Source organism: Polyodon spathula, chromosome 28 (genome assembly GCF_017654505.1).
Source record: "Polyodon spathula isolate WHYD16114869_AA chromosome 28, ASM1765450v1, whole genome shotgun sequence".
Lineage (NCBI taxonomy): Eukaryota > Metazoa > Chordata > Actinopteri > Acipenseriformes > Polyodontidae > Polyodon > Polyodon spathula.
The window spans coordinates 4,039,826-4,064,352 of NC_054561.1; the positions used below are offsets into that span (position 1 = coordinate 4,039,826).

At 39.3% G+C, this 24,527-nt stretch overlaps 1 protein-coding gene across 6 annotated transcripts in view; it reads right to left on the reverse strand.

Moving 5' to 3' along the window:
- LOC121301995 (multiple epidermal growth factor-like domains protein 6) overlaps positions 1–23,995 on the reverse strand; it is a 35,109-nt gene extending 11,114 nt beyond the window's left edge. The window contains exons 1-29 of one of the 6 annotated variants that reach the window (XM_041231761.1): positions 23,917–23,973; positions 20,756–20,857; positions 19,587–19,721; positions 17,660–17,803; positions 16,831–16,915; positions 16,379–16,491; positions 14,669–14,816; positions 13,581–13,690; positions 13,091–13,220; positions 12,658–12,749; positions 10,702–10,929; positions 10,083–10,221; positions 9,888–9,985; positions 9,286–9,513; positions 8,357–8,620; positions 7,692–7,919; positions 7,071–7,209; positions 6,876–6,973; positions 6,274–6,501; positions 5,345–5,608; positions 4,680–4,907; positions 4,060–4,198; positions 3,865–3,962; positions 3,263–3,490; positions 2,479–2,617; positions 2,284–2,381; positions 1,682–1,909; positions 753–1,016; positions 88–315 (exon numbers count right to left, since the gene is read on the reverse strand). In XM_041231761.1, the coding sequence (XP_041087695.1) occupies positions 88–315; positions 753–1,016; positions 1,682–1,909; positions 2,284–2,381; positions 2,479–2,617; positions 3,263–3,490; positions 3,865–3,962; positions 4,060–4,198; positions 4,680–4,907; positions 5,345–5,608; positions 6,274–6,501; positions 6,876–6,973; positions 7,071–7,209; positions 7,692–7,919; positions 8,357–8,620; positions 9,286–9,513; positions 9,888–9,985; positions 10,083–10,221; positions 10,702–10,929; positions 12,658–12,749; positions 13,091–13,220; positions 13,581–13,690; positions 14,669–14,816; positions 16,379–16,491; positions 16,831–16,915; positions 17,660–17,803; positions 19,587–19,721; positions 20,756–20,758 (4,524 nt within the window). In that variant the 5' untranslated portion in view covers positions 20,759–20,857; positions 23,917–23,973. Of the gene's footprint in view, positions 1–87; positions 316–752; positions 1,017–1,681; positions 1,910–2,283; positions 2,382–2,478; positions 2,618–3,262; positions 3,491–3,864; positions 3,963–4,059; positions 4,199–4,679; positions 4,908–5,344; positions 5,609–6,273; positions 6,502–6,875; positions 6,974–7,070; positions 7,210–7,691; positions 7,920–8,356; positions 8,621–9,285; positions 9,514–9,887; positions 9,986–10,082; positions 10,222–10,701; positions 10,930–12,657; positions 12,750–13,090; positions 13,221–13,580; positions 13,691–14,668; positions 14,817–16,378; positions 16,492–16,830; positions 16,916–17,659; positions 17,804–19,586; positions 19,722–20,755; positions 20,858–23,916 lie in introns of all 6 variants that reach the window. The other 5 variants (XM_041231758.1, XM_041231759.1, XM_041231763.1 and 2 more) reach the window with 5 other exon arrangements.
- Positions 23,996–24,527: the final 532 nt, after the last annotated feature.

The window sequence follows — 24,527 nt, forward strand, 5'->3', positions numbered from 1 at the left end:
GACAAATCCTGAGGTCCTCTGATATATTTGCACACTATTGTATGTACAGATGCCTCCATTATATTTTTACTTGTATGCATTTCTTACATGCGGCAGTGGACAGCAGGCCCACTCTCCAGTGCTCAGTTTACAGCAGGTGTTCCCGTCAGGGCAGCTTTTCTGGTCGTCGCACTTCTCTTCGTTGGGCTCGCTCATGAGGGCTGGCACCTTCTCCAGCCAGGGCACAGAGAATCCACCTTGATCACAGGTGCCAGCGGCAAGGTCACAGGTGGTGCCCTCTGGACAGCAATGCTCGTGGTCATCACAGCAAACAGCCTGGGGAGGGGGTGGAGGGATGAATGAAGGACAACCTGTCTATTTCTATGCAGTGAATATGCTCAACAACAAGGATAATCTAGGCAGAGTCAGTTCCTTAATTAAATGTGACAAAGAACAAGTAAAATAACCAAGTTCTGTTGTACATCCACACTATACACATGCAAAAGTGTATCAAAGACAGGCAGTTAGACAAATGACTCCACAGATGCAAAGATGCTGATACTACAGTACTAAAGAATGTACTAACCAAGTTTCATCATAATTTGACAAGCACTGCAAACACATTTCGTAAATGTAAAAGTATGAGGTGCTGTACTGCACATAGGTGTGGCTCCCAGTTGGGGAGGGAGAAATTAACTTTCTGGTGCCCTTTATGCAAGAATACAAGGACTCGCAGACAATATTCACACCAGCACATTTTAAAATGAAATTACCTTGGGAAAGCTGCAGCACCCCCAGCCCCCGTGCTTGTTCTTGCAGCAGGTGTTGCCGTCAGGACAGGATTTGGTGTCATCACACTTGACTCTCTCGACCGTCCCCTTCACAAGCACAAGCATCTTCCCATTGTTGGAGTTTTTCCTGATAGCCGGAAACTTCTTCCTCATCACGGTTTCCCCCTCTGCAGACAAACACGTGCTGTGTGCGGTATCACACGTGGTTCCCTCGGGACAGCAGTACTCGTCGTTACAGCACACAGCCTGTGGAATAGTAAGCAGAAACATTAATAACCAATGAGAGATAGAATCCCATGACAAAAAGCCCATGTATTCAAATAACTTAAAAGAATTTAAGCCAATCAGATTTTAAAGTTCCATGAAAAAGCCAAACCTAGCAGAAGCCATAACTTAGGAAAGAATGTCTTCTTGCCCTAGGGCCAATAACTTTTGTTAATCTTTAAAAACGCACTGGGAGATACAGTGGCGTGCAGATTTATTAGAATCTGTGTCTGTTGTTTTTATTTGTGTGCATATGAAATCAAACCACTGTAACTGAATCTTGGAAAGTTGCCAAAATAGGCAAATTAGTGATCGTCCAATTTAATTAATGACTAATAGGCTACATGTGTAATTAATTTAAGAGAAAAGGAACACACAGTCACAAATGGTAAAATGCATGAGACTTTTTAGAAGTTGTTTAAGACGCCTAATTAAAAGCACAAAGTGGTCTAACATTTATATACACATGCCTATTGTTCGATATCACCGATTACTGACCAAAAATTTTAATTCTCACACCATGAGGTTTTTATGCAAGTAGGAATATAAAAGATATAAATGACAAATCCTGAGGTCCTCTGATATATTTGCACACTATTGTATGTACAGATGCCTCCATTATATTTTTACTTGTATGCATTTCTTACATGCGGCAGTGGACAGCAAGCCCACTCTCCAGTGCTCAGTTTACAGCAGGTGTTCCCGTCAGGGCAGCTTTTCTGGTCGTCGCACTTCTCTTCGTTGGGCTCGCTCATGAGGGCTGGCACCTTCTCCAGCCAGGGCACTGAGAATCCACCCTTGTCACAGGTGCCAGCTGCAAGGTCACAGGTGGTGCCCTCTGGACAGCAATGCTCGTGGTCTTCACAGCAAACAGCCTGGGCAGAGCAGAGAGGGGTGGGGGAGTACAGGTTTATTATGGTAACATATTAGCGTCATAAATAAGGTACTGAGCCAATTGTGGCAGAGGCCTATGACAAAGATTAAGCATTATTTCAACAACATAACAAGCAATATATAAATCTCATCACAGCTATAAATACAAAATGTCTCAAGTAAAAAGAGTAAATCACCAGGTCTTATTTCCACAGTATGCACGTATAAAAATGTTCTAGCAGCATACCAAATACTCATTGTCCAACATGAGTAAAAGTGGTTGTCTAGCTATATATAAAAAAGTGTCATATATGCAAGTACAGTAGATACAGGTGCCTCCAAATATTTCTAATTCATTGTTATGGGTGTTCTCTACCTTAACTAAAGGACAGCATGCCCAGCTTCCAGTAGCTGTCTTGCAGCAGGTGCTTCCATCAGGACATGCTGTTGTGTCATCACATTGCACATCACTTGCTGGAAGACAAAACTAATGTTAGCTGTATTTCAAGAACAGTATTTGGTTATGTCACCATCAGAAATAATACCCTCAATTTCTAAACCACATCATCACCTTTAGTGTTGGAGTTTTTCCTGATAGCCAGAAACTTCTTCCTCATCACGGTTTCCCCCTCTGCAGACAAACACGTGCTGTGTGCGGTATCACACGTGGTTCCCTCGGGACAGCAGTACTCGTCGTTACAGCACACAGCCTGTGGAATAGTAAGCAGAAACATTAATAACCAATGAGAGATAGAATCCCATGACAAAAAGCCCATGTATTCAAATAACTTTAAAAAAGTTCCATCAAATAGCCAAACCTATCAGAAGCCATAACTTATGAAAGAATGTCTTCTTGCCCTAGGGCCAATAACTTTTGTTAATCTTTAAAAACGCACTGGGAGATACAGTGGCGTGCAGATTTATTAGAATCTGTGTCTGTTGTTTTTATTTGTGTGCATATGAAATCAAACCACTTTAACTGAAAATCTTGGAAAATTGTCAAAATAGGCAAATTAGTGATCGTCCAATTTAATTAATGACTAATAGGCTACATGTGTAATTAATTTAAGAGAAAAGGAACACACAGTCACAAATGGTAAAATGCATGCGACTTTTTAGAAGTTGTTTAAGACGCCTAATTAAAAGCACAAAGTGGTCTAACATTTATATACACATGCCTATTGTTCGATATCACCGATTACTGACCAAAAATTTTAATTCTCACACCATGAGGTTTTTATGCAAGTAGGAATATAAAAGATATAAATGACAAATCCTGAGGTCCTCTGATATATTTGCACACTATTGTATGTACAGATGCCTCCATTATATTTTTACTTGTATGCATTTCTTACATGCGGCAGTGGACAGCAGGCCCACTCTCCAGTGCTCAGTTTACAGCAGGTGTTCCCGTCAGGGCAGCTTTTCTGGTCGTCGCACTTCTCTTCGTTGGGCTCGCTCATGAGGGCTGGCACCTTCTCCAGCCAGGGCACTGAGAATCCACCCTTGTCACAGGTGCCAGCTGCAAGGTCACAGGTGGTGCCCTCTGGACAGCAATGCTCGTGGTCTTCACAGCAAACAGCCTGGGCAGAGCAGAGAGGGGTGGGGGAGTACAGGTTTATTATGGTAACATATTAGCGTCATAAATAAGGTACTGAGCCAATTGTGGCAGAGGCCTATGACAAAGATTAAGCATTATTTCAACAACATAACAAGCAATATATAAATCTCATCACAGCTATAAATACAAAATGTCTCAAGTAAAAAGAGTAAATCACCAGGTCTTATTTCCACAGTATGCACGTATAAAAATGTTCTAGCAGCATACCAAATACTCATTGTCCAACATGAGTAAAAGTGGTTTTCTAGCTATATATAAAAAAGTGTCATATATGCAAGTACAGTAGATACAGGTGCCTCCAAATATTTCTAATTCATTGTTATGGGTGTTCTCTACCTTAACTAAAGGACAGCATGCCCAGCTTCCAGTAGCTGTCTTGCAGCAGGTGCTTCCATCAGGACATGCTGTTGTGTCATCACATTGCACATCACTTGCTGGAAGACAAAACTAATGTTAGCTGTATTTCAAGAACAGTATTTGGTTTTGTCACCATCAGAAATAATACCCTCAATTTCTAAACCACATCATCACCTTTAGTGTTGGAGTTTTTCCTGATAGCCAGAAACTTCTTCCTCATCGTGGTTTCCCCCTCTGCAGACAAACACGTGCTGTGTGCGGTATCACACGTGGTTCCCTCGGGACAGCAGTACTCGTCGTTACAGCACACAGCCTGTGGAATAGTAAGCAGAAACATTAATAACCAATGAGAGATAGAATCCCATGACAAAAAGCCCATGTATTCAAATAACTTTAAAAAAGTTCCATCAAATAGCCAAACCTATCAGAAGCCATAACTTATGAAAGAATGTCTTCATGCCCTACGGTCAATAACTTTTGTTAGGCTACATGTGTAATTAATTTAAGAGAAAAGGAACACACAGTCACAAACGGTAAAATGCATGCGACTTTCAAGAAGTTGTTTAAGACGCCTAATTAAAAGCACAAAGTGGTCTAACATTTTATACACATGTGCCTATTGTTTCGATATCACCGATTACTGACCAAAAATTTTAATTCTCACACCATGAGGTTTTTATGCAAGTAGGAATATAAAAGATATAAATGACAAATCCTGAGGTCCTCTAATATATTTGCACACTATTGTATGTACAGATGCCTCCATTATATTTTTACTTGTATGCATTTCTTACATGCGGCAGTGGACAGCAGGCCCACTCTCCAGTGCTCAGTTTACAGCAGGTGTTCCCGTCAGGGCAGCTTTTCTGGTCGTCGCACTTCTCTTCGTTGGGCTCGCTCATGAGGGCTGGCACCTTCTCCAGCCAGGGCACAGAGAATCCACCTTGATCACAGGTGCCAGCGGCAAGGTCACAGGTGGTGCCCTCTGGACAGCAATGCTCGTGGTCATCACAGCAAACAGCCTGGGGAGGGGGTGGAGGGATGAATGAAGGACAACCTGTCTATTTCTATGCAGTGAATATGCTCAACAACAAGGATAATCTAGGCAGAGTCAGTTCCTTAATTAAATGTGACAAAGAACAAGTAAAATAACCAGGTTCTGTTGTACATCCACACTATACACATGCAAAAGTGTATCAAAGACAGGCAGTTAGACAAATGACTCCACAGATGCAAAGATGCTGATACTACAGTACTAAAGAATGTACTAACCAAGTTTCATCATAATTTGACAAGCACTGCAAACACATTTCGTAAATGTAAAAGTATGAGGTGCTGTACTGCACATAGGTGTGGCTCCCAGTTGGGGAGGGAGAAATTAACTTTCTGGTGCCCTTTATGCAAGAATACAAGGACTCGCAGACAATATTCACACCAGCACATTTTAAAATGAAATTACCTTGGGAAAGCTGCAGCACCCCCAGCCCCCGTGCTTGTTCTTGCAGCAGGTGTTGCCGTCAGGACAGGATTTGGTGTCATCACACTTGACTCTCTCGACCGTCCCCTTCACAAGCATAAGCATCTTCCCACTGTTGGAGTTTTTCCCGATAGCCGGAAACTTCTTCCTCATCACGGTTTCCCCCTCTGCAGACAAACACGTGCTGTGTGCGGTATCACACGTGGTTCCCTCGGGACAGCAGTACTCGTCGTTACAGCACACAGCCTGTGGAATAGTAAGCAGAAACATTAATAACCAATGAGAGATAGAATCCCATGACAAAAAGCCCATGTATTCAAATAACTTAAAAGAATTTAAGCCAATCAGATTTTAAAGTTCCATGAAAAAGCCAAACTTAGCAGAAGCCATAACTTAGGAAAGAATGTCTTCTTGCCCTAGGGCCAATAACTTTTGTTAATCTTTAAAAACGCACTGGGAGATACAGTGGCGTGCAGATTTATTAGAATCTGTGTCTGTTGTTTTTATTTGTGTGCATATGAAATCAAACCACTGTAACTGAATCTTGGAAAGTTGCCAAAATAGGCAAATTAGTGATCGTCCAATTTAATTAATGACTAATAGGCTACATGTGTAATTAATTTAAGAGAAAAGGAACACACAGTCACAAATGGTAAAATGCATGCGACTTTTTACCAGTTGTATAAGACGCCTAATTAAAAGCACAAAGTGGTCTAACATTTATATACACATGCCTATTGTTCGATATCACCGATTACTGACCAAAAATTTTAATTCTCACACCATGAGGTTTTTATGCAAGTAGGAATATAAAAGATATAAATGACAAATCCTGAGGTCCTCCGATATATTTGCACACTATTGTATGTACAGATGCCTCCATTATATTTTTACTTGTATGCATTTCTTACATGCGGCAGTGGACAGCAGGCCCACTCTCCAGTGCTCAGTTTACAGCAGGTGTTCCCGTCAGGGCAGCTTTTCTGGTCGTCGCACTTCTCTTCGTTGGGCTCGCTCATGAGGGCTGGCACCTTCTCCAGCCAGGGCACTGAGAATCCACCCTTGTCACAGGTGCCAGCTGCAAGGTCACAGGTGGTGCCCTCTGGACAGCAATGCTCGTGGTCTTCACAGCAAACAGCCTGGGCAGAGCAGAGAGGGGTGGGGGAGTACAGGTTTATTATGGTAACATATTAGCGTCATAAATAAGGTACTGAGCCAATTGTGGCAGAGGCCTATGACAAAGATTAAGCATTATTTCAACAACATAACAAGCAATATATAAATCTCATCACAGCTATAAATACAAAATGTCTCAAGTAAAAAGAGTAAATCACCAGGTCTTATTTCCACAGTATGCACGTATAAAAATGTTCTAGCAGCATACCAAATACTCATTGTCCAACATGAGTAAAAGTGGTTGTCTAGCTATATATAAAAAAGTGTCATATATGCAAGTACAGTAGATACAGGTGCCTCCAAATATTTCTAATTCATTGTTATGGGTGTTCTCTACCTTAACTAAAGGACAGCATGCCCAGCTTCCAGTAGCTGTCTTGCAGCAGGTGCTTCCATCAGGACATGCTGTTGTGTCATCACATTGCACATCACTTGCTGGAAGACAAAACTAACGTTAGCTGTATTTCAAGAACAGTATTTGGTTATGTCACCATCAGAAATAATACCCTCAATTTCTAAACCACATCATCACCTTTAGTGTTGGAGTTTTTCCCGATAGCCGGAAACTTCTTCCTCATCACGGTTTCCCCCTCTGCAGACAAACACGTGCTGTGTGCGGTATCACACGTGGTTCCCTCGGGACAGCAGTACTCGTCGTTACAGCACACAGCCTGTGGAATAGTAAGCAGAAACATTAATAACCAATGAGAGATAGAATCCCATGACAAAAAGCCCATGTATTCAAATAACTTTAAAAAAGTTCCATCAAATAGCCAAACCTATCAGAAGCCATAACTTATGAAAGAATGTCTTCATGCCCTACGGTCAATAACTTTTGTTAGGCTACATGTGTAATTAATTTAAGAGAAAAGGAACACACAGTCACAAATGGTAAAATGCATATGACTTTTTAGAAGTTGTTTAAGATGCCCAATTAAAAGCACAAAGTGGTCTAACATTTTTACACATGTGCCTATTGTTTTGATATCACAGATTACTGACCAAAAATTTTAATTCTCACACCATGAGGTTTTTATGCAAGTATAGGAATATAAAAGATATAAATGACAAATCCTGAGGTCCTCTGATATATTTGCACACTATTGTATGTACAGATGCCTCCATTATATTTTTACTTGTATGCATTTCTTACATGCGGCAGTGGACAGCAGGCCCACTCTCCAGTGCTCAGTTTACAGCAGGTGTTCCCGTCAGGGCAGCTTTTCTGGTCGTCGCACTTCTCTTCGTTGGGCTCGCTCATGAGGGCTGGCACCTTCTCCAGCCAGGGCACAGAGAATCCACCTTGATCACAGGTGCCAGCGGCAAGGTCACAGGTGGTGCCCTCTGGACAGCAATGCTCGTGGTCATCACAGCAAACAGCCTGGGGAGGGGGTGGAGGGATGAATGAAGGACAACCTGTCTATTTCTATGCAGTGAATATGCTCAACAACAAGGATAATCTAGGCAGAGTCAGTTCCTTAATTAAATGTGACAAAGAACAAGTAAAATAACCAAGTTCTGTTGTACATCCACACTATACACATGCAAAAGTGTATCAAAGACAGGCAGTTAGACAAATGACTCCACAGATGCAAAGATGCTGATACTACAGTACTAAAGAATGTACTAACCAAGTTTCATCATAATTTGACAAGCACTGCAAACACATTTCGTAAATGTAAAAGTATGAGGTGCTGTACTGCACATAGGTGTGGCTCCCAGTTGGGGAGGGAGAAATTAACTTTCTGGTGCCCTTTATGCAAGAATACAAGGACTCGCAGACAATATTCACACCAGCACATTTTAAAATGAAATTACCTTGGGAAAGCTGCAGCACCCCCAGCCCCCGTGCTTGTTCTTGCAGCAGGTGTTGCCGTCAGGACAGGATTTGGTGTCATCACACTTGACTCTCTCGACCGTCCCCTTCACAAGCACAAGCATCTTCCCATTGTTGGAGTTTTTCCTGATAGCCGGAAACTTCTTCCTCATCACGGTTTCCCCCTCTGCAGACAAACACGTGCTGTGTGCGGTATCACACGTGGTTCCCTCGGGACAGCAGTACTCGTCGTTACAGCACACAGCCTGTGGAATAGTAAGCAGAAACATTAATAACCAATGAGAGATAGAATCCCATGACAAAAAGCCCATGTATTCAAATAACTTAAAAGAATTTAAGCCAATCAGATTTTAAAGTTCCATGAAAAAGCCAAACCTAGCAGAAGCCATAACTTAGGAAAGAATGTCTTCTTGCCCTAGGGCCAATAACTTTTGTTAATCTTTAAAAACGCACTGGGAGATACAGTGGCGTGCAGATTTATTAGAATCTGTGTCTGTTGTTTTTATTTGTGTGCATATGAAATCAAACCACTGTAACTGAATCTTGGAAAGTTGCCAAAATAGGCAAATTAGTGATCGTCCAATTTAATTAATGACTAATAGGCTACATGTGTAATTAATTTAAGAGAAAAGGAACACACAGTCACAAATGGTAAAATGCATGCGACTTTTTACCAGTTGTATAAGACGCCTAATTAAAAGCACAAAGTGGTCTAACATTTATATACACATGCCTATTGTTCGATATCACCGATTACTGACCAAAAATTTTAATTCTCACACCATGAGGTTTTTATGCAAGTAGGAATATAAAAGATATAAATGACAAATCCTGAGGTCCTCTGATATATTTGCACACTATTGTATGTACAGATGCCTCCATTATATTTTTACTTGTATGCATTTCTTACATGCGGCAGTGGACAGCAGGCCCACTCTCCAGTGCTCAGTTTACAGCAGGTGTTCCCGTCAGGGCAGCTTTTCTGGTCGTCGCACTTCTCTTCGTTGGGCTCGCTCATGAGGGCTGGCACCTTCTCCAGCCAGGGCACTGAGAATCCACCCTTGTCACAGGTGCCAGCTGCAAGGTCACAGGTGGTGCCCTCTGGACAGCAATGCTCGTGGTCTTCACAGCAAACAGCCTGGGCAGAGCAGAGAGGGGTGGGGGAGTACAGGTTTATTATGGTAACATATTAGCGTCATAAATAAGGTACTGAGCCAATTGTGGCAGAGGCCTATGACAAAGATTAAGCATTATTTCAACAACATAACAAGCAATATATAAATCTCATCACAGCTATAAATACAAAATGTCTCAAGTAAAAAGAGTAAATCACCAGGTCTTATTTCCACAGTATGCACGTATAAAAATGTTCTAGCAGCATACCAAATACTCATTGTCCAACATGAGTAAAAGTGGTTGTCTAGCTATATATAAAAAAGTGTCATATATGCAAGTACAGTAGATACAGGTGCCTCCAAATATTTCTAATTCATTGTTATGGGTGTTCTCTACCTTAACTAAAGGACAGCATGCCCAGCTTCCAGTAGCTGTCTTGCAGCAGGTGCTTCCATCAGGACATGCTGTTGTGTCATCACATTGCACATCACTTGCTGGAAGACAAAACTAATGTTAGCTGTATTTCAAGAACAGTATTTGGTTATGTCACCATCAGAAATAATACCCTCAATTTCTAAACCACATCATCACCTTTAGTGTTGGAGTTTTTCCTGATAGCCAGAAACTTCTTCCTCATTGTGGTTTCCCCCTCTGCAGACAAACACGTGCTGTGTGCGGTATCACACGTGGTTCCCTCGGGACAGCAGTACTCGTCGTTACAGCACACAGCCTGTGGAATAGTAAGCAGAAACATTAATAACCAATGAGAGATAGAATCCCATGACAAAAAGCCCATGTATTCAAATAACTTTAAAAAAGTTCCATCAAATAGCCAAACCTATCAGAAGCCATAACTTATGAAAGAATGTCTTCATGCCCTACGGTCAATAACTTTTGTTAGGCTACATGTGTAATTAATTTAAGAGAAAAGGAACACACAGTCACAAACGGTAAAATGCATGCGACTTTCAAGAAGTTGTTTAAGACGCCCAATTAAAAGCACAAAGTGGTCTAACATTTTTACACATGTGCCTATTGTTTTGATATCACAGATTACTGGCCCAAAAATTTAATTCTCACACCATGAGGTTTTTATGCAAGTAGGAATATAAAAGATATAAATGACAAATCCTGAGGTCCTCTGATATATTTGCACACTATTGTATGTACAGATGCCTCCATTATATTTTTACTTGTATGCATTTCTTACATGCGGCAGTGGACAGCAGGCCCACTCTCCAGTGCTCAGTTTACAGCAGGTGTTCCCGTCAGGGCAGCTTTTCTGGTCGTCGCACTTCTCTTCGTTGGGCTCGCTCATGAGGGCTGGCACCTTCTCCAGCCAGGGCACTGAGAATCCACCCTTGTCACAGGTGCCAGCTGCAAGGTCACAGGTGGTGCCCTCTGGACAGCAATGCTCGTGGTCATCACAGCAAACAGCCTGGGGAGGGGGTGGAGGGATGAATGTAGGAAAACCTGTCTATTTCTATGTAGTGAATATGCTCAACAACAAGGATAATCTAGGCAGAGTCAGTTCCTTAATTAAATGTGACAAAGAACAAGTAAAATAACCAAGTTCTGTTGTACATCCACACTATACACATGCAAAAGTGTATCAAAGACAGGCAGTTAGACAAATGACTCCACAGATGCAAAGATGCTGATACTACAGTACTAAAGAATGTACTAACCAAGTTTCATCATAATCTGACAAGCAGTGCAAACACATTTTGTAAATTTAAAAGTATGAGGTGCTGTATTGCACATAGGTGTGGCTCCCAGTTGGGGAGGGTGAAATTCTCTTCCTGGTGCCCTTTATGTAAGAATAAAAGGATATTGAGAAAGCAGCAGTGTGTCCCCCACCTGGGAAGGAACTTGTGACCTTCTAGTTAAGAGTACTGTGCTCTAACCACTGCTCTACATATGCTGCAAGTGAAGAAGCACTAATGTCTCGTTTTATACAGGTTTTACATAGGTACATAAATGTCAATTGCTCTGGATAAAAACATCAGCCAGATCAATTAATATAACATTTTTTCTGGCTTGCTATTTATTAATTTAGTTATACATTTATAATATAAACATTAATTTCTACATTTATTTCGGAAATTATTTATAAAAGTTATTCCTCTATGCAATTTTTAAATCATTTATTCATTTCTACCTAATAAATTGTTCCTTTATTTTTAATTATACAAGGAACTATAATTTATCAGATATTTAGACAAGGAAGCTACATGCCACTCTTGTGTACAATTCCAATCTATGGTATCTACCAAACAGGAAATTGGATATTTTCAAACAGGAAATAGAGCATTTCTAGAATCGAGCAGAACCTTCAGGTTTTCAGCTAAAGCAGGTCAGGCATGGATGCAAGCTTAAAAAATGTACGCATTTCAACAATAGCGCAGTGGCGCAGCGAGCTAAGGCCGTGTGCTCTTCAAAGAATTCATGTTGCAAGTTCAAACAGTTTTTTTTATTTAGTTGTGCGATATGTGCTGTTTTAAAACATAAATTGTTTAATAATGGTGTGGATATCAAACTGCTTGCGTTCCCTGGTTTATTCTGAATCACATGATTGGTAGATGTCCAGTTATTTAGCTTTTCTGTTTGAAAAGTCGCAACACACTCTTAACCCTTTAAGAAGTATGAACGTACCAGTACATCATTGAATTAATGGTCCCCAGGGAGTACGAATGTACCCGTACGTTCTGCAAATTTTGAGCTTTGAACTTTAAGTTGAATTACTGAGTTTACAAAACTGCTGATAATCTGATATTGCAACACTAGGTGTCTGTAACACCTTGTCGTGGTCTCTTGCGCCATCTGCCAGATATTTACAGAATTACACAGAACAAACCCAGTCACAAAATGTCAACAATGTCTGGAAAACGGTGAGAAATGTGGGAAAGAAGTACTAGAAATTATAGTGAATTCCGATTCTGATTTAAATTATTCTACTGAATCAGGTGTTTTGAAAAAGAGATAGGGCTTCCACTTTATAACGCTGCAGCTGGGAGCCATAGACAAGAGGCCTTGCTATTTGTGTTCCACCTATTAATAATGAGAACACAAGTGCCAGGGTAATAGTGTAATAGAGCAAATGGAAGCCATGACCACACTGCTTTATAACCCAGGAGCACTGCAATACTTCAGAATGTTCACTTACTTGAGGCATAGGGCAGCAGCCATAACTTCCCGATGGTAGTTCGCAGCAGGTTGTCTCACTGGGGCATTTGGTCTGCATATCTGGACAAATCACTGAACACAAACAAATCAAGATCACAACATAATTAAGCATAACATATTTTCTGGGATACTACATATTGTAGTGTTTTAGACTTGGAATATGAATATGATTTCTCCTCAATGGTTTAGTTGCAACCATGTGACCTACAGCAAAGGTACCAGGATGCCACAGTTTATCTATAGAGTTGTATTTTTTTAAATATTTGTCCATCCTGAATTAATACTAAAGTGCAGATTTAAAAAATGTGACCATAAACTTCTGTCAGCAATGGGCATGAAACATCAATTACTTTAACTAACATTTTTTCCACAGTGTAGGACAAAAAAAAGCACACACACACACGTAAATTTACCATCTCTTATGACTGCTGGGATCTTTTTAAGCAGCTGAGTTTCCCCGCTTGCAGACGTACAAGTGTCATGTTCCAGGTCACACGTGCTGGCGGCAGGACAGCAGTGCTCATGGTCTGTACAGCATACAGCCTAGGGAAGAAAATAAAAACGGAGAAAATGAGGAACGGTACCCGTGTAAAACATCAAAACAATCAGAATGTTGGAAATTTTTTTTAAAGTAATGCATTTCGTCTAAACACTTGTTCTGCAACACTTCAAGTTTACCACAGTCAAGAAGCTTGTCACCATACACTGGTTGTTCATACTAGCTCAAAGCAAAACTTGGAAGAAGTCATATTTCCATCCCTGTAGTTGCTGACAGTATGTCAGTCAATAAAGGAATGCTTAATGTAACATGGATTTCTTTCAAAACTAAACACCTACACAGCGAATGGAAGTGTGTAACAGGGACATTTCTGAAATGATTCTGATAGCTACAATGCCACTCACATTGGGTAATGGGCAGCAGCCATACTTGCCGCTTTGCATTAGACAGCAGGTGGCACCATCTTGGCATTGGCTCTTCCCATCCGGACAAACAACAGATTCTACCTTCGGCACTGAGAACAGAACATAAGGCAGACAGGATGCAGGGTGGCAAACAGGCTCAGTGTAATAACAAAGTTATTACATTAGGATTTTCTTGTCAGCTCTTCCTAATATTAGGTTTACTTTATTGCAGACATTGATCAATACTACAAACACTGTACCCAATGCAGATTAGTATTCACATTTAAGAGTATACTGCAGGCTATTAAACCGTGCATTAAATCTATTTTTACAGAATGTGCTATTTGAAGTATGTAATTGTAGGGGGGGCGATAACCACATGACACAATGCAAATTAAAGGGTCATAATTTCGCAGGTGCAAGAATTGTTTAACAATCAAAAACGTGGGGAAACGGGTGGGGGAAGGCAGCATAAATGTTTGGGGATCCCCACTGGTACTTTATTTCAAAGTTGTAAAACGAGCACCAGCTTGTTCTTTACACAACCCACTGCCTGTTGATTACATGTTAGATTTGCTGTTTGGTTACACTGACAGACACTGACTGCCTGGTCACATTAATAGGACCTGTATATACTGTACCAGTGTTTGCCCTGATCACTGCCTTCACAATTGCATGGCATAGATGCCACAAGGTGCTAGAAGGTTTCTTGAGAGATCCATTCAGTCATTATTATTTCAGCCTCTCTAACAGTCTTTTCCATCACCGTCTCACTTGGCAACGCCTGGCGAAACACTCTGATGACCATACACTATGGCACCTCCTCCACATGCCTCTGTCTCTCAATAGACCTCTGGGCAAGACCTCCTCCACATGCAAGATCTTTCCACACTTCTGGTAGACTGTTTGCAATTGTGTTGCAGGGACCACACGATCAACCTAATTTCCTTCTTTGATTTATTTTCGGCATTTCCCTCTCATACAAAGCTCTCTGAACTGGTAACAGGATTCTAATAAGAGTATGAAAACCTGCGTTTAAGAAATACAAAGAGATGAACTATACAGGCCACTTGCTTGGACTGGCTTACCTTTATCGTTTTCCCAAGCTGCCCTCTTTCTCGCAAGCAATTTGCCCCACATGGGGGTCTCACTCTCATGTGACAGACACTTGGAGTGGGCAGTGTCACACCTGGTGCCTTCAGGACAGCAGTGCAATTTATCATCACAACACACAGCCTGAAGACAGACACACAGAAATAGATTGAAACAGACCCTGCATTTATATAACATCTTCATTCTCCCTCTCTCAAAAGTCACTATACAACTGAACCTAATTACCGTAGCCAACTGCTACTGTATACCTACACAGGGCTTGAATTTCAGCACAGGATATCAAGAATCACGCATTTTTCAAGTTGCTCCCGCATATCTACAACTTTCAGTACTGGAAAAAGAATGCAGAGATATTTGAAGAGAAGCTACTGTATTCTTCCCACTCTCCCTATTTTTCACCCAAATTTAGAATGCCTAATTTAAAACACATGCACTATTCCAAGTAGTGCTGGATATATCAAATGATGTAAGACACTAATCTCTCGTACTGTGATATGGGATTCTCGGCAGCCATCTCTAAGAATTGTTTGTTTTTGTAGACGCCGTCAAGACTCAGTCTATTACAACTAGGGCAAAGTAATCAGTATTGGGGGAAAAAACAGTATTCAAGACCCTCGTGTTATTTTGTAAGCAGTCGGACTGTACCATTTGTATTTATTAAAATACGGATACAGGTGATCCTTGACTTACGACGCTTTGACCTACGACGCACGGCACTTACGACTCTTTTGCATTATTACCCTGCTTCGATCTTACGACATCGATACAGCATTTATGACATGGCGAGGCCCGCGCCATGCGTCATGTGAGCATGCTCAGTGTCCAAGCGTAATCCCAATTTATAACATTGTTCCTATGGGAAAATGTGCTTTGACTTACGACGCTTCGACATTCGCTTCTTCCCCACACCACTCACATCCTGCCCCCCCCCCCCATTTAGTGGAGCATAGAAGGGAAATCCCCCCAGCACACAAAGATGAAATTCAAGCCCTGAATACATTACACAATACTAATTAGCTTTAAAATGCCATTTCAATCCTTCCAAGTGGTTACAGATTTTAACTACCCCTTTTTTCTAAATCAGCCTTCTTTACTGGTCTTTCAGCTTGCTGAAAGAATCCTTACAGCCAGCTAAGAATCCTTACAGCCAGCTATACATACTTTCTCACGTAAATCCTGTGACAATGTGACCATTCAACTCTGCTGCTGTCCCTTTAACGTCTGACATCAAAGAAAGGTAAAAGTCAGAAATGTGGGATTTTTGATCAAATCTGCTAGAAAACAGCATCATTGCTTAGTAACCTACTGCTTTTATAACCAAGCAGTACAATAGTACAGTATACTCTGTAAATAGTGCTTAGATAATGGAAATTAAAATCCAACGGACCTTGCCTAACAAGAAAGATTACAAAATCAGCTTTTTTAAATATCAGTTCCACAAATAAATGTTACAAAACAAAGGAACAGGATATGTAAAACAGCTGATGAAATGCCTCAATCTGCAGAAAAAAAGCGCAAGATAAGTTTTTGGAAGTTTTTAGCACTGGGGTTTTGAGATGTAGTCAACTGAGCACAGGAACAGCAAAATCATTTCACTTTTGAACCTTTATGCACGAGTGAAAAAGGTTAAAAAAAAAAAAAAAAAAAAAAAAAAAAAACATTATTTTGTTTGACTCGCCACATACATTCACCATAGGACAGCAGCCCCAGGATCCATCTGGCAGCTCACAGCAGGTAGTTTCGTCGGGACACTCCGACTCCTGATCCGGACAAATCACCGCACCAACAACTGAGACCTCTGTGAATGAACACACAGTTAGGGAACCGATAGGCTGAACTTTAAAGCAAAACTCTTTTAGGAATTTATTGTGTGATACGAGTATGTACTGCTGGAAAACAGGAACTTCAGCAAGTTGTGGATCTTCACCATACGTGGATTAGTACTCCTTTATGGATTTGTTTATAGTCTTTGCTGGTCTTGAATTAATTTTAAACCCAAATAGTTTGTAATTGAATGTGTGCAAGCTATTGCAACACCCTTTACTCAATAATAATAATTGTTACCCTCTTGTATTCAGCATATGAATCATGCACAGTTGTCAAAGCCACATAACCAATGGCCTACTATGTTGCACACCTGTATGTCGAGTGCAGGAACTTCCATCATCACTGCATTTATAGCCATCTGGACAACAGCGTTTCCCATCAGCACATGACAGCCCCTAAGAAACAAGAGGGGTCAACTACATGGCACCAAACACAAAGCAGACTAAAGATTAAAGTTAGGGAGTCAAGTTTTATTATTACGTTTTATTTTGGTACTGGTCCCTTACTTTTTGATGACGTTTATATTTTTTGATAATTGGAGTTCAGGTGTCCAGTGATAGCTGCATGCGATAGAGATTAGTTTTGAAGGCTAGATCAGCCAAAGTCTTTATAGTGCTCACTTTAAAAAAAAAAACACACACACACAACACAACAAAGAAAAACTCCAAAAAGTGAAAGCTCCCATTCTTTTATAAAATACACTTTGGCTGATCTAGCCTATGTTACACATTTCTAAGGCAGGCAACAAGAACCAGGCGACTTACTGTTACACAGAACTTGAGTAATTGCAATAAGAAGCACACTCTGCACACCCAGAGCAACCTAATTTCCAGAACAGTTTAAGGTGGGTTTTTTCTTTTTAAACCACATACCAGCAATCAGATTACTTGGTTTCACACCTGGTTAATGGGTAAACAACAATGCAGAATATCTCATAGTTTACGTAATATAAGCAAACAAACACTGCAGGGACTCTATTATTATGGAAGCATGTTTTAACCTTTTAACTAGCAATATATTTTAGCAGATGCAAAGCTTTGACCAGGGTATTTAAAAAGAAGGTTAAAAAAAAAAAAGAAAGAGTTAAGTTCAGCTTGGGCCTCATGTCCCAATGAAGGGATCATTCTAGAGATATTTACCTGAGGAAAGGGGCAACAGCCATACACTCCAGTGGGGGTGAGCAGACATGAGTACTCAGAGGGGCAGGGAGAGTTGTCTGGGCACACAGTTCCAGAAATGTCATTCAGAGAGCCTGCCTGAATCATGGGGAATGAACGGATATCCTGCAAAAGAAACACAATTTCATTCATCTACATTTGTTTATGTTTAAAGGGTGCAAATAACAATAATGCCCTTAAGTGCACCACATTATAACCAAAAAGAACAAGCTTTACACACCTGCACAATAATGGAGGGAACAAAATTATGTACAATAAGTTATGATATTACCCATAAACTTGTGTATTAGTAACGTACTGTATGTTATGACTATTCATTGTGATAATGCATCTCTGTAGTCTTAACCTGCCTATAAAACTCAAAACGTAACAGTCAGAATATAATTCCTCTTCCCCCTTTCTTTTTACCCAAGGCAGCTCTGGCCTGATCGCTGGAACTTTCTCCAGCCAGGGTAAGTAAGCAGTTTTATTGAGGCACTTTCAATTGACAAGGTCACAGATAATAAAGAACACCTGAATTAGTGCCTTCAAAACAGCAGTGCAAGTGGTCTGAACAGCAAACAGCCTGTGACAAGAAAAGAGGATCTCAACAACAATCATGCTACTCCTTAAATAAAGAGAGAATAAAGCATGCGTTAGTGTGTGATAAGAGAATGTAATGGCCTCCCAAGGAGTGAGATGCAACATAAACCCCGAGGGCGAAGCCGAGGGGTTTATCTAAGGATCCCACCCTGAGGGTGGGCATTAAATTCTGAATTATCACACACTACCCCACACAGTATTTTTTATAATATTGTTTTATGGTGAGCATTTATTTCCTGCCAGAGTTCTAAGGTTTTGTGTTGCTTGCTGTGAAGTACAGTTTAAATGGAATTCCTTTCAGTTTGATAGCTTTGAAAGTTGAAACAAGGCTCCTGGTAGGCAGCAAACAATGGTGCTAGTTCCTTACCATCGTATTTCTTTCACAATGTTATTCAATAGGTTATCTTATTAGAAAATATAGCCACCAAAATTTATTTAAACATATATTTGCATTCTTTTGAGTCTGGATCCGCAGCCAAATCAAATATAGGCTGCAATAGTTGTAACACCAAATAAAAAACTAGAAGTACCACAAGGTACATTTGCCTTATCGGTTGGGGAAAAAAAAATTCGAAAGGGACTTAAAGTATTTCCAGCATGAATTTTATCGTGCATTGGTATCTGTATCTTATCAGGTGTACAAACAGAACACAAGAAAAAACACTGAGCATATTAAACATTAGACAATGAATAAGAAGTGGACCTTTGTGCCACAGTTAATGTTTCAGTTTTTTTCTATTTTAAGAGCAAGGGTGCCAGCAATACCTACATCAGTTTTAAAGGCACTGCAGTTTACTATTGAATAAGTCACTGTGCTAGATTCTCAAAGCTATTTACTCCAAATTGTGTGTGTGTGTGTGTGTGTGTGTATGTATGTTGTATGTATGTATGTATGTATGTATGTATGTATATATATATATATATATATATATATATATATATATATATATATATATATATATATATATATATATATATATATATATAGTGTGTGTGTGTGTGTGTGTGTGTGTATATATATATAATATATATATATATATATATATATATATATAGATATATAGAGAGAGAGAGAGAGAGAGAGAGAGAGAGAGAGAGAGAGAGAGATTAAACATCTTATATTATAAACTGTTTAATATCTTCGTTTAATATTTAATATCTTACTCATTGCTGAAAAAATTAAGATGCTGATGGTGGATAAACAGATGTTTAGGGTCCTGTAGAAAAAGCCAAAGGGACTGGAAGTATTCATATCGAAGCAACAAAACTGCTAATGTGCTAAACTAAATGCATCAGCTCTGCTTACACTTGGGAGCGGGCAGCAGCTGTATCCACCACCGGGGATCTTGCAGCAGGTATTGTCACCCGAGCACATCCCTCCATCAGGGCACTGGAGTGCTGAGGCCAGGGCCAGGACAGACAGAAACACAACCTTCAACATCTTGAAAAGAAAGAGAGACAGACAGAGGGAGAGATTACTAGGAGTCCCAGGTCATCTTTAGCCTGTCTGCATTACAGGAAACAGTAACCACAGCATATATATTTCAACAGATACACTGAGTAACTTGGTTCTGAAGCAAACACAACAATCGTAAATAAAGCTTTATCAGCATGACTCTGTTACACATGACTGGAGAATTCACTTCTGCTTTCGCATTCTAAAACAAGCTGGTTTGGTGGGTTGTTCCTTGTTGAAGCATAAACTAAAATATGATTACTTTAATATATTTTCCTGCAGTTTAAGCTTCTGAGCCCTCTGTACTTTCACACTTCTTAAATGTGTTAAATCGTCTTATGAACCTTTAGACATAGACAACACTACCTTTCAGACAATTATAACCATTTCAGGACTATAAAAAAGTAAATCACAAATAAATAAGATATTCTATTAAGGATGTTTGGGACACAGATAATACTCCAGCCAGGCTAGATTTCAAAGACAAAGCCACTTCCTTATCTCCGTCTTCATTTTACAAAATCCCCTATTATATTTGCAAGAATTTTCTAAAATGGAATTCCCCATTCTTAAAATGAATTTGACAGGTTATTAACTTACATATGACCAAGACAGACAGAAAACAAGTGCAAATATGTGTTAAACTGACTAAAGGAGGACTGACATAGAATTTCAACTGGTACTCATAAAACTCACGGCACTATGTCCACTGTGGGCTAACCCTAAACTTATGCCACTTCAGTTAATGTCATTTCCAGTCAACAAAATTTTGAAGGAAAAAAAAAAGGATTTAAAAAGTTTTTTGGTTTCCCAATGCACACAGGTTTCCCTAACCATGGTAACATACTGCAGGAATAAGCTCAGTTTGGGAAGATGAAGAGTTCAACACAGCACAGTTACCAGTGGCTAAATACACAAAGATAACACCCTTGGTTCTTAAGCATCAGAGTGCAAATTACTTTCATTTCAAACCAATGGAATCCCCCTTCAATTTATTTGCATGCTTTTAGAGAAGTTACCATGTAGAAGTTCACAGGTGGACTGCTACTGAAACAAGTGGAGCTTGGCAATGGGCGTGTTGCAATCTCCCTCCTTTAAATGCTCATTATATAATGGGATTCCTGCTAAAATAAAGCAAAGGGAAAATGGTCAAGTTGATGATATTAAAGTCAATTGAACAGATTTCAATAGGGGAAAATATGGACCCTCCAGGGAAAACAAAAAATGCATTAACAAACATTCTGATTACAAGTCTTCCTCAATGTCTTCAAACTTATTTACTACATTTTATACTACCAACTGTTTTATAGTTACTGCTGATCAAAGAAACAACCAGTATAGACAGTTTTAACAGTTTATATATATATATATATATATATATATATATATATATATATATATATATATATATATATATATATATATATATATATAGAGAGAGAGAGAGAGAGAGAGAGAGAGAGAGTTTTTTATAAATATTGTAGCCCCTAATAAGAAAACTTTATAATCAGTACAGCAGATTGTTTTACCTGCACAGAAAAACACATTTAAAAAAAAAAAAAAGTTAGGTTACAGCAAACAAAGTTAAGGATGGCCTGGTTTATAAAACGGTAACCTACAGGCTTATTCAGTTTCCCCATGCAGAAATACAGAGCTTAAAAACATAACAGAAACTGCATAATTGATGTGTGCGGATGTAATATTTAACAATACTGCATAATTGTGGAAAGAAAGTTGTGGGCCTACAATAAAAACCCTAACATTTTTTGCATAACAGAGATACAATAGGGGGCAGGGCATACAAAAAAAAGACAGAACAAACAGGTGCACAAACTGTACTGAAAATGCAACCACTGCTGTTTCCTGTATTAGTTGTAAAGCTTTAAAAGTTGGTATAGCACTTTCTGTGCAAACATTACGCTTCTTAAATAGCCTATTGTAAAATGCTACAATATACCAAAACAACAGCAGTCAACTATCTTGAATCAATCTATAATTACAGAAGGAATAACGCTTTAGCAAATCTATAAAGCAAGCCACAAGCATGACATTCTAGGAGCCTTACAGGTAAAGAACGGCCAGCTGGAGGCCTGATTCAGTTGCAGTATTTGCTTTAAAACCAAAGAACCCACATTGCTGGTCTGTTCAATCCGGTGGCTGGTGGCTGGGGTTTGGCTACGCAAGGTGAAAGTAAATTGTACAGTGAAATGAAACCATAACCCTTTAACAGAACTGTGGTACTTTAACTCTTAGACAAACCAAACTGTCCTTTTTTTTCATTTTTTTACAGCCCGCTAAAAGCATTAAGACGTAAAAGGAAGTTTATAGCCACACAAGGAAGTATGCTGAGATTTTTTTTTTTTTTTTAAATGAAAAATAAAGTGTTGTGAAAGGCCAGCTCAGGTAGCTCGTTTCCCTGTTTTTTAAATCAGAAGTAGATACATGCAATAATGTAAAGCTTAAAAAAGGGCTACATTACATTAAACTTGTGAGAAATCCAATTCAGATTCTAAGAACTGCACTTTCTACACTATACTGAAAGCAGTTTCTGCTTAGGTAATTTGCTACACTTACTATTCCAACAAACATTGTTTCTGAAAAGACCCGTCCTGGGGAAGCAAATTAGAATCAAAATAGGAAAACTGGGCACAAACACGTTTATTAACTTTATGAGGAGTCTGTAAACATGAGAACACACCTTGTTTTTGTATGTTCAAAGGTGGAAGTGAAACTTAATTACTGTACTGCAGTTACCTGCTAGGCCCCACTAAAGTGACCTATAACATATGGAGCGCCATTTATAACTAACAAATGAATTGACAAACAAATTGACAAACTAACCGCCCGATAGTTTTGGCACAAATGGCGTTCTAAACAAAAGGCTTTGCTCATGCTTTCGTCCTTAGCGCAAAAGACAACTGGAATGTTTGTTAGTTGGACTTAAAACATAGCTTCCATCGTGTGTGTGTTTCTTTTTTTTTCTTACACCACAAATAAATTACATAAATATAGTTCACATAACTTCAGTAAATATGGCTTTATTTAAAATTGTTTCCAGAAAATCCATAATCTAATTGTTGCAAACGAACGTGCATGTACCATGTTCTATTGGTTTTTACTTTCAGATTCATAACTAACTACATTTTAAAGACACGTCCTAAAACTATAAACCAAAAAAGCAATTTAAATATCTATGTGCTTTGAAGTACAACAGTTTTTAAAAGTACAAAGCACTTCTCCTGTCCTGTTCAAATCAGGGTCTGCTAATTTTGCATTCTGTGGTGTGTCTTACTGTAGACTGTTCTTTCTTCGCTGACTGACCACAATACCCAGATAACAACTTCTTCTTCTTCTTCTTCTTCTTATTATTATTATTATTAAACGCAATAAGCCTTCATTGTATAATAAAACTGCTGTACTTGTATCATTGTGAGTTTCACTGGATTTCTCAGAAAATATAATTACATATAAAATATGTTCCAATTATCTAAACTTCAACAAAGAACATCACCACCACAGAAAACAAAAATACACACTGAACAAAGCCAGCTGTAAACATGCATCTACTGCCAATGGAGAAACAGTTGTGGTGTAGGGTGAAGAAAACAGGTTTAGAAACTTGCTACACACACACACACACACACAAGGAAAGGCTGCTCCACCCAATGGAGTTTCTTTTAAGCGTCTGCATGAACTGCACCTTCACTTCGAGGTGTCAGGTTGAACTATGTAGGTTAGCCTGTATCGAACTGCACAACGTGTCATGGTTTACCCTTTAACAAAAGATGTTGTCCCAAGCTACACAAAAATACTAAAAATACAACCTATTGCCCTTACCTAAATATGAATCATGTCCTCTTTATTTGGGATTAAAAAAAAAAAAAGTCAAGTGAAATTAAAACTGAAAAATCCTTCTTAATGTGTGATCTAATTGCTTACTACGTATAGTGCCAGCAATGTAAGGCAGTTTTAATATGTTTCTTTTTGCGTTTTTAAACTCAAACTGGGCTGGTATAATTTATACACATCATACTGCAGTGACAGTGCTGTAAACATCACACAAACGAGTCGAATCCATAGCTTGGTACTGTCTTAAGTTAAGTGTAGAGGCTCACGAATGTAACGATTAGTTTAATAAATAAAATATACCACTTTTATGACATTACTGTACAGCACGTACCTCAAATTTCAGCTCCTTCTTCTGTTTCCCAGCACCAAACCACTGTAATTCATCCAGCCCCACCACACCGTTTATCAGAAGCACCACCCCTTTGTGCTGTTCATTCTTCTATTGGCAGAAGAAACTCACCTTGACTTTTTGACTGGTGTCGCCGATTGTCAATCAAGTTATATCACATGGCTGCAGTAAGGTCATATGATTTATTTTGTTTGGTAAATCACGCTGGTAAAAGGAAGTAGGTTTAGATTAGAGATCTACTAGTGTTCACCTAGATCACTATTTGAGAATACTTTGTCATTTATACTATTTACACTAACCTAGCATATTGTTTACCAAGCAAAAACAGCTTTTTTTCCCTTTTTAAATGTGTGGTACAAATATACCATTTGTACAGACATTAGCCACAAATTGAAAGTATAGCTTATATTCTGCTACTTTTGCTTGGATATATATTATGTGTGTGTGTGTGTATAAGTCACCTATCTAGGGGTCTGTTGTCATGGTACCAAAAGGAGCAAAATCTAAAAGAAAAAGGTAACATACACAAAAATGTCAATAATTCTTCAAGCATCATTGTATTGAGCCTATCCATTTATTAGGCTTCCAAGCAG